At 32.4% G+C, this 11,380-nt stretch overlaps 1 protein-coding gene across 1 annotated transcript; it reads left to right on the top strand.

The window, feature by feature from the left end:
• Positions 1–1,467: 1,467 nt before the first annotated feature.
• LOC132741467 (torsin-1B-like) lies at positions 1,468–2,427 on the top strand. The gene is made up of 2 exons (XM_060729637.1): positions 1,468–1,848; positions 2,172–2,427. Exons 1-2 carry the CDS (start codon positions 1,536–1,538, stop codon positions 2,420–2,422), a joined length of 564 nt encoding a protein of 187 aa, XP_060585620.1. The 5' UTR covers positions 1,468–1,535; the 3' UTR covers positions 2,423–2,427.
• Positions 2,428–11,380: the final 8,953 nt, after the last annotated feature.

Below are 11,380 nucleotides of genomic sequence, written 5' to 3'. Positions count from 1 at the left end.
GTAAGCGCTTCCAACGTTTTACTTTTAAAATGACAAGGTAATCCAATTTGGCATCCATTGGCAATAAGCATAAATATACAAAAACTAAGATTTGAGACAATCGAAAAATAATCGAGATTAGAATATCCTTAAAATACGACATTCGATCTTGTAAAAAGACACTTATTTTATGAAACGCAATATTTTATTCAGTGCCGTGGAATGAATAAAACAGTTTATGGACTACATGTATCTAGGTTTCAAAGAAATCTGTATGATGTTACTCTTTACGAGATATTTGTCCTAATGACACGGAAGTCTCCACATTTTTCTGTCTTGTCACAAAAATCATGTACAATCATTTGTACGTAGTAACAAAGCAAGAACACTCAGTACCTTGAAGTATAAACACAAAAACAGTCCAATTTGATAGATTTTGAATGGTATTATAAATGTAATTTGCAAGAAATAGTTTATACCTTTTCCAGTATAAGTCAATCTTCTCAATAACACGTTTAAAACCAATTTTTATTAAAAAAAACAACAACTTTTTCTGTTCGGAAAAAAAATCACGTCTCGCTTGCAATTCGTAATCGCATCTTCTCGGCCCTTTCCTACAAGTTTTCATTGCAATTGAAGAAAATGAAAATAGAATGTTTAAAAGTTAATTTTGCACATTTTTTATATTCAAATCTGTTCCCATCTTAACAAAATAAACATATATAATAAATAAATGTAAAACAAATTCTGAAGAAAATTTTAAGTTAAATTGTCGTTAAATACTAAATGTGCCGCACATAAAATTGTATCAATGAGGAAAACACTTTTATATAATATAATTGGGAAAAGCACTTTTACAATACGCATTTATGTCATAATATAAAAGCCAGAGAAGCACTGATTCCCTGTTTTGTGCCCGACTCACCGGTAACCAATAATACATAATAAGCTTAAAAGAAGTCTATAAAACCCAAATTATTGACCAAAGAATGGAGTCAAAGAAACATCGTGGACCTAAAACAAGGATTGTTAAAAAATCTTCATATGGGTAAGTCGATCAATTTTATGAGTCGTGTTGATTTTAATTACATGTACATTAAATGTATTTGCATTCCTTTATGTGACTCTCACTATATAAATTTTTGAATACTCTACATGTTCTGCAGTAAAAAAAAGGTTTATATTTCGGGGTTTATGAGTAACTATTAATATTTAAAATTTATTTTAGCTTCTAAATTGGCTCGATTATTTCATAGAGATATTGATTAAACTCTTGCCATGGTTTAAGTTGACACATAGCGGTAGACTAATTACGATTATTCTATTATTTGTAGGCCTACAATCAATTCAATCGCAATAGAGTTTAATATTTTCCGAAAATGCAATTTCAATTACGTGATATAAATGGTATTGACATAAAGGTAGACCGATATCAAATAAAATACATTCATATATATTCTTTCGCATTATTGAAGATAAAAATTAAAAATTGGTTTAAGAGATCTGATGTCAGTAAGGAAACTTATTCAATCGACTCGTATAATAATCTGCTGAGAATGCCTGTTTGTGTTTGTAATACATTGTGGACATTGACATGTATTGTAGCAGTAATTGTGTTGTATCATTTTACAACAATATTTGTTTGGACATTAACAACTGGATTAGTTACTCTTATCTTGTTTAATGCAATTAGAGAACAGAGCCATAGTAACGATTGTTTAAAAGATGGAATGTTTGGATCATTGCTGGCTGTTGTTTTTGTGGTTGTGGTAGCAATATTGGCAAAGGGTTTACACTATGGATACACTTTCACAACATGTTACTTCAATGAATGTTGCGACGACAACTGGATCTCTCCAAATATCAGTGGTAAAACTTTGTCAATATAATAATAATAATAATAATAATGAATAATAATAATAATAATAATAATAATAATAGTTATCATAAAGACTTTATTTAACGAGAGAACTCATTTAAATATCATATGCTCTAACTATATTGAAGGGACCGTTAAATTGTAAAGTTTAGATAGTTAACAAAATTATTCAATACTATATATTCAGCATTATAGTTTTCATTTAGACTATAAGCAAAGTATTGAAAAAATATACATTTTAACTTCTTATTTTGAAAAGCAATTTACAATGGGAACTACTATTTTAAATGATGTTACAAAGCGTTTCTTTTAGGCCTTTCATTCCAACTGAACAAAAAGTTGTACGGTCAACATCTAGTAATTGGTCCTTTGGTGAAACACCTTAGAGGTCATGTCGAAGGACAACATCAAAAAGCAACAATACTTTCTTTACATGGTCTGCCTGGAACGGGGAAAAACTTCGTGAGTCGCATGGTGGCAGATAACATGTATATCAAGGGAATGGAGAGCAATACGTTCATCTCCTTTCAGCAACGAAAGATTTTCCTCACGAAAGTATGCTAGAAGAATACAAGTTATGTTTAAAAGAAATGTTTAAAGTTCTAGTTCTTCATATTTTACAAGTGTTTACAAATTTAGCCAAATTTTACATTGATAAATAAGAAAATGTACGAGATTAGAACAGATTCAGGTGCAAATATTTGTATCTCCATGTAGTTACATAACTACTTGATCAGTTCGATAATAATCCGAGATTAATTCGTAAATTCCTTTGTCACACAGGAAACCCTGAAAATGAAGATTGAAACAGCTGGTAAAGAATGTTCAAGGTCACTCTTTATCATTGATGAAATGGATAAATTACTTCCTGGTTTAATTGACACTATCCGCCCTTACGTTGATTACTACGACCACGTGGAAGGAACATACTTTAAGAAACTCCTATTTCTCTTCTGAAGGTAAAATGCTTTCCTGTTCATGAATTCATTTATATCATTAAATTGAAGAGAGTCACTTGTAAAAACAAATAGCAGTATTTTCGTTACGTGTAGTATCTCACGAGAAGAGAATATTACTAACGTGAACTTCATGACGAGTAGGAGCTTGAAGATCATATCTCAGGAAGGAACTTCCTGTACTGAATTTATTAGTTCAATGTTTGCGGGGTTTATATCATCATGTAGCCAGTTACATACTACAACATGTAAGAACGTCAAATAGCAGTGTAGTTCATTTCCTGCAATTTCTTAATCAGACAGTACAGTATATTAGTCAGTAGTGTAACAGCGGAAAACGTTTTATTATAGCGAGCTCGAAGAAAAGACCCGAAGAAGGGCCTGCTCGCAAATCGACATTTACGGTAATGCGAGTACCTGCTACATAGTGTTGGCTTTTAAAACTTTCGCCGGAAGTACTGAATAATTATGGGTAATTGATCAATCGAATCTACGAAGGAATCTTTGATTGAAAACGGATGTGTAGACATAAAATATGTAGCCGCCGATGGCTTTAAATTAAAATGTTATATAATTTCTGTCAAAAAGCTTGCTTTGAGGCTCTGCTTTATTCATGTTAGAAGCCTTACATAAATATGTTTTTCAGTAACACGGGTGGAGACAGTCTTGCTAAACATGCTCAAGAAAATCATGCTCGTGGAAACAGTAGAAAAGAACTGAGACTAAAGGAAATGGAAGAAATTGTACGGACGTCATTGTTAAATGAACCCAAGTAAGTTGATTAAACATTGTGTTTAATAATTATAGAACTAGCATGTGGTTCATGCCCTTGTTATAATGGATTAAGGACATGTAAGGTGCAAAATCAAATTAAGAATAAACACTGAATGTGAAATAAAGTTAGCACAATATCAACAATGTAGATTATTGGCTTCCATACAAAAATACTAATCACTATAACAATTAAACTAATAATTGGGGGGGGCCCAAAAAAACCGGCCAAAAAAAAAAAAAAAATAAGCAAAAGGATGACATTTTTTGTTGTGATTTTACTTTCCGAGGGAACTGTATGGCTAAGGAGCATTTTTTTGAAACTGTATCAGAACAAAAAAAAAGCTTTTGAAAACAAAATGAAAATAAAGTCAGTGAGAATTGAGTACCGCTCAAGCCGGTGCTAGGGGGCGTGAGGGATGTTGCACTTATTCATTATCCCTCATGTACAGACTCAATCAAACCGAGTCTGCAATTCTTATGTAATTTTGTTGTGATTAATGCTTCCGTGGGATCACTTTGTTTCCAGATTTTTAAGACTTAATGGGCCTTTTAAACGCTATGTGTTATTCATAATCAAAGACTAAAGTGTCACTCACTAGTACTTTTATTTGTCTTTCCTTAGAGACATTGAATAAATACATGCATAAAAATCTCTAATCTCGATAAATGTCTCTTTCTCATACAGATGGTATGGTGAACAGTAGCATCGTCAAGAATAGCCTTATTACCGCTTTTATCCCGTTCCTACCATTGGAAAGGAAACATGTTGAAAAATGCATTGTAGACGGACTATTTGCAAGAGGCTTTTATGCGTATGAATACCAAGTAGATTATGATTTAGTGAAATCAATTGCAGAGGAAATGTTGTACTTTCCTGAATTTAATAAGTTATTTTCAACAACTGGTTGCAAACGTGTTATGGAAAAAATTGATTTGATAATGTTAGAAGAGGCATAAAATTTTACATTCCGTGTGACTGTTTGTTAGATTTGACATGTATTTTGTTTAAACATCTTTTATTTCTCAGAACATATATATATACATGTTTCAATTTACAATATACACAAAGCATTTCAAATATTGTAACAACACAGGATTAGAATAGAAGACAAAGTGTCTTATGAAATTCTTACCCTTTGTGAGAAGTTGACAAATAATAGGCGCTTAAACCATAATATGTTGAATAATCTGAGAAGAATACAAAACAAAATCAGCGAGTTTGTATGTGTATGCATTTGTAAATGATTAGATTATGGCCATAGATATGTTTAATAATTACTAAAAATGAAGAATCTGTAGGCTTTATGTTTCTCTTTTTTATGTGGATTTTTCAATTGGATTTAGATTCGGACAAAAAATGATTTAAATATTTGTATCGCCATATTTGAATACATTTGATACAAGTATGACTACCAGTAAGGTACGAGTAACAAACCATATATGCAAGTATATAAAAGCTTTATCTGACTTTCTCGGAGAAAAAAACCTTGTGATATGTGTTTTATAATGCTGAAAGGTAATGGACAATTGCACACTGAGAGTGGGATTGCTTGTTTTTGCATGGATTTAACATTCTCACCTACTTTGGTCTCAAGAAGCCAATCTACCCATGAAATCCTATCTGTGAATTTATCTGAGATAGCTCTGAGATTATCATTTGGCAATATTTGGTGATAGTCAATTTAGAATAATGACTTCTAGAATGTTAAGCTTTTCTTGACCTAGTGTTTTACCAAATGTTTCCAATATTCTAACTCATTTAAGGAACTACTTATATGCACATTCTGGCAAAGTTTGATGAAGATCCAGTCAAACCTGTGATCTCCTCAACAGAGGACGACGGATCGAATGACCTATGCTAATAGCTCACTTAAGAAACAACTCAGGTGAGATCAACAACTTTTATCTCATATTCACAAGAACAGTTTGCATCCAGGGACAAATGCTTGCAAAATAAATTGAAGTTTAAGTCACTGCATGCTTTTTAATCTGCAATGTTAACAGTGGGATTTCATTCAACTTTCGGGTATCATTTTAGTTTTTCAATAGACAGAAATTCAGCTTTTACAAAGCTTTGAAAGGTGATAAATTATCTACATATCTTGTTTCAGGTTTGTAAGTTGCCCCATTGCATCACAGACAAAGGCACTAAATAAGAAATAATAAATTTGTCCGTTTGCATAAAGTGCAAAACTATCAGTGTTTTCAAGATTCCAAGTTTTAAAGTGAATAGTGTTTCGTTTTGAACCTTTCTAGGAAAAGTCTAATGCCTACGTCACATTACGAGCGGAAACCGGCCGATATAGAGGGACCGTTGATAATTTGAGATCGGAGAGAAACATTTCAATTATGTCCGGGAGGAAGTGGGCGGTCATTCTCCCTCTGTGGTCAGTTATAGGTATTCATAAGGTTTGCGAAGGGTACTCGTCCGGTCACCCGGTGAAAACATTTGGCGTCTCCTTTCTGGACACCGGTCAATATTCTAAAGATACCCGGCAGAATACCGTACGATAAATGTCCAATTGCCTTCCGATATCTAGCCTGTTTGCAACAATCGTACGGTGACGGTAAAGTATACGTGCGATATCTGGTCGGCTCTCAGACGGTATTCGTATGGCATGCTGTCCCATTTCCCGGCCGTTATTCACACCCCGTCTTTTGTTGGCATTTTTCATTGCCTTCTCCCCCTCTGATTTCTTCCCCACTCCTTCTTTGCTTTCTGCTTTGGAAGGTATATTATACTCTGAAATCAAAGTTTCCCATAAAAGATTGTAAAAGAAACTTGGAAACTTTTATAAACCTCCATGAACGTGTGTGAAAACTGAGAGAATATGTGTTTGTGTAATTGAGTTTCTAAATACTCGCCATCGGTTGCCCGTATAGGCGAGTTCTCAAGAAGAGTATTAGTGGTTCTAGATGTTGGAGGACAGCGCAAGATACACATGGCAGTATGTCAGAAAAAATATGAAAACAAGATCAATAAGGAAGGCGGCGTTAAATGAACGCAACCCCGACACTATCTAGCAACACAGGATGACCAACGTCAAAGAGCCAAGCAGGACTCAAACAATCTTCTGCTTCTGTTTTACCTATCCAAGTGTTTAAGCACTCATACAGGGACCTCGCTTTAAAGTCTCGTCTGAAAGATTTCTAGTAATTTCAGATGGTCATCCCGGGAATCGAACCCACAATGTCCAGATTACAAGTCTAGCGATTTAACCGATTCAGCTCTGCATGCTGGCTAATGAGAGAATGATGGTGTTATTAATGATTAACCCTGAAGACTTTGGCAGAAAACCAACTTGAATATACATACAAGAGCACAGTTCAGCCACCGCATCGTTCCTGGACAGTCTGTCAAGTAGTTAAACATTGATACTCATTTCACTTTCGCAAAGTACTGATAACATCTGTACAACGAAAGTGACCTTCACCGTCGTCCGAGAATTGAACACGGGTCAAAGGCTTTACCTGCCGTTGGGTCTGTTTAATAACCCAAACGCTATCCTTACAGACATTTTAGGACCATACGTGCGACGAACTGAGTCCACCCGGGTCCCGGTCAGTAATCTGCCGAGACGCCTTCGGTGACCGCTCAGATACCGCTCGGAAACTGGAGGAATATTTGGTGCCCAGGAGGTAAAAATTCTAACCTGTATGTAACCGATAACAAAAGGTGTCCGGCCGGGTATCGGATGGTATTTTAACGTGTCTGCTACGTTGAGCTGGCGATGTACCGGATGCCGGAAGAAAATAAGTTTGCACTAGAATTCTCCGATTACCCGTACGTTGCCCCATCGGTCACTTGACCCCGGAGGGTCACCGGCCGGTGACCTTTAAAAAATTGGCAATTTCAGCCCGTTCAGGCATCGGTACTCCATCGTAAACCTAATCGGAGTGTAATGTGACGCAGGCTTAAGTAGTAAGGTACTTATCCTTTATAAATTATGTACGCTATGTTTTTATGTTCTTCTATCTATGTTATTAAGAGCCAACTCATTTGTTAATACATGTATATAAGTTTGAAGAGATAATGAAAGGGTTAGATAGCTTACTAATTTGCCTGCCCATTGTTTTATTTTTCTAAAGTATCTCGTATGTATGAGAAATAATTTTGAAAAAAAATGATGCTTAATGTATGTGTTTATTATAGATAAGCTGCTATTATTTTAGTAAAAACATGTGCAATCAGAATCTACAATGTCACTGTTTTTTCTAAATTTAGAAGAAAAATATTATTAAAATTCGATTGATACAATGTGTATTCAGATTATTCAAAGATGGAATATTTCAATTTTGCTCATTCATGTCTCATAAGTTTCAGACCATATGTTCTATATATGACTATAAAATGTTATGTTAAATTTTTGTCCTGTTTCAAGCTTCAAGAATTCCGGTTCAAAGCATCACAAATTAAATTTACCAAAAGGGGCTACAACTGCGATTATCCTGTTATGTACAGAAACCAAACTCTACCTTATTACCTCCCTTGTGATAAATAAACAAATACGATCTCGTATTTGTAGAAAAGGGAAAAAACAAAGACACTGGTGGGATAGGTAAAACTGGTATTGTTTTCACCAAATTGAAAAACATAAAAATCATATTTATGGTATCTGTTCACAAAATGGCTATCTGCTAAAAACAAAAGCTCAAGATGTGTCTACCTTGCAATTCAATGAACATTCACTGAAATTAACGGTAGATAAATAGGCATCAATGAAGTGTACATTGATGCACAACATTTATTCTATTTATCTGTAACATTTTGTTCCACCGGCTACAAAACAAATTTCGGGCCAACATTTTCTGTTACAGTTGTGATACATAAAAATAAAAACCTTTTGCCGATGAAAAAAGGTACTTGAAAAGCCATCAGATTTAGCAAGAGCCTATTTAGCATGAATTGTCAATTTTACACTCACACACAAATATTTTTTTATGTTTTCTAAGAAGGAAGCATGGTAGTTAATAATTTTATCTGTTCTATTCCATACCAATTGTTACATAAAAATTGCAGAACATGCAATTCACCAGATAAATTTCTATTTTTTATATATCAGTATGTCTATGGAAAGTGTGACTTTTATATTTCAAAATTGCATGTTAGCTTAAAACGTTTAGTCTAACTTACATCAATTGTACTTCCACTGTCAAAATTTGTATAATGACCAAATTTTGTTATGTGGCCTAAGGGAAAAAACATTCAATACCATTACATAAATAAATGACATATTAGAATACAATCAGTTAACATATAACTATATATTATAATAGCAAAAGTATGTTACCTTAATTGTTAATAATAGATTGACTTCACTTCTGTTATTTTTAAGAATAATCACAACTTTAGCATGTATGGAATCAATACACTAAATTTCTGGCATAAACAAGGCATGGAAATATATGATTGCTGTTATATTGTTGATGTTTTTGTTTAGTCCAAATGTGTATGCATGCATATTTAATAATTATTAACAATGTTTTATGAAAGTATGAATGGGTATGCAATATAAAAATGTATACAATATATTGAATTTTATTACCTGTAACACTAAAAAATACCTTCATGGTGAAGAATTTTCAGACAGTTTTCAACTTATACAGTTTCTATAACACTTAAATTGTATTGTGAATCGCTCCATATCTATAAGTTCTTATTTGCATTTGCAAGGTCTCAAAAACTACTATTCTGAAGTCAAATTCAGTTGTATGTTTTCAGTTTATCTGCTTTGAAAAATTTTTTAAATTCTTTTTTTCTCTTGACTCTTGGATTTCACAGGTGATTTGTTTAGATGTTTAGACAAAACTTTAATTATAAAATATGTGGAATAAATAAAAAAATATGTGGAAATTAAGTATATTTTGCCACTTTCAGAATTTTTTTTCGAAAATGAAATGAAATAATATGATATTAATTGTAGTTTTCTTCATATTTCAATGACCATGTATATTTGTACAAGTCAAAAATAGATTTTATCTGTTATGTTTAAATAATAACAGTATTTTTTGTCAATGAACCACTTACATAGAGAATGTTGACAAATTAATGAAATGTATATAATACATATATTGTAGATCAATTTAACAAAATTCTTCCAGATTCATGCTTATTTTCTTGAACATTTTGAAAATGTATCTTAAAATTGAACTATTTTGAAATGAACAAAGAAAGAAATTTAAAAAAATTGAAAACAGCATTAATTTTACAATCTATGAAAATTGCCAAAAAGAGGTCAAAATATACAAAAATAGTTCTTACTACGTAATGCATGCAATAGAAATATGGTGATAAATACTGCAAAGTCGGTCATTAATGGCACATAGCATGTAAATTATTACTTGAATTCTTAATCTTTTTACTTTTCTTAAAATCTTAGTACATTTTTAGTTTGATTTTCTTCAAATATTTTGGCTGATCTGGAGGCAGACAGCTTTACGACTATTTGTCAAGGGATATCATGTTTAGGAAAGATTGTAATACTATTTTAAAATACGAGATATATATATATATATATATATATATATATATATATATATATATATATATATATATATATATATATATATATATATATATATATATATATATTAATATTTTTCACATGTTAAGTTACACTACATACACATAGACTTGTTTTTGTTTCTATTGTATAAGAAAAGTTTTTATTATATGATAGGAGACATTTTATTGATGTATATTCAGTGTATGTTCCTAGTTGTTTCTTTTGTTGTTTTTGAAATGTTCTAGAACCCTGTGATGTCACTACTGTTGAAAATATAAGTATAAATATATATTTCTTCGTATATTTAATCATATTAATCCATTTTAAAAAGTCAGCAGTTATTCAATAAAAATGGTGGGGTTTTTACTGGTAGTTTTCTTTATAATTTCAAACTCTGACATGCATACAAGTATTATGTAAACAATAATTAAATTGATCTCTAAATTTCTACAGCTTATTTCCCTTGTTTCAAGTCATATGAAATTTTCAGTCCTGTGATATGTAATGTTAGAAGTCTTGATAAAAAGAGCGCCACTGATGTCTAAAAGTCTAAAAAAAACAGAATTTGATAACTATTATAACATAGATTAACTAAGGCACTTAACTCATTACTACATAACCCCCCTTTTTTGAGGCCTCAAATAGTGAAAAAATGCCCTATTTGGACCCGAAACACTTGTTTTCGTTAGAGATATGGTGCAAAAAAAGTGATCATTTTTCCGGCGCCATCCCCTATCAAATAGATATATTAAGGGGGTGCCAGAGGTGAGGGTGCACCCTTCTGTTTTGGGGGTTTGAAGGGGGTCGGCAGACCCCTCATCTTCAAGAAAATTTTGGACATAAGGTAACATGTAACCAACGTGGAAAAGCCTTTGACGCTATCTTAATCCATTGAGAAGTTATTGCACTTTGAAATCAGATTTGATGAAAAAAATCAACGCAAAATAGTGATTTTTGGCTATTTTGAGATGTCCCCTCGTTGCCATGGCAATAGGAAATTTAAGATTGAGTATGCGGGTACAAAGGCTATGGCCCTATCAACATTTGTGCCAAATTTGATTAATATTGACGCCTTTTTATAGTTTCATAATAATTTGAACTGGTAACAGGAGGCTTTTTAATGAAAATAGCCATTTTTTACAAAATGCCCATGAAGTAATGGATTAAAACAGAAAGATATAAAAAAATCAACAAGAAATACACTAATCTCATTTTTGTGCATTTCTTAGTCTGCAAAAGTCGTTCTATAGCTTTTCAATTTTTGGTCAGTATGTACAATAAAAATG

Source organism: Ruditapes philippinarum, unplaced genomic scaffold (assembly GCF_026571515.1).
Source record: "Ruditapes philippinarum isolate M1 unplaced genomic scaffold, ASM2657151v2 ctg1492_1_1_1_1, whole genome shotgun sequence".
Classification (NCBI taxonomy): Eukaryota; Metazoa; Mollusca; class Bivalvia; order Venerida; family Veneridae; genus Ruditapes; species Ruditapes philippinarum.
The sequence above is the reverse complement of the archived record's forward strand: the minus strand, read 5'-3'. Positions and strand labels throughout refer to the sequence as shown.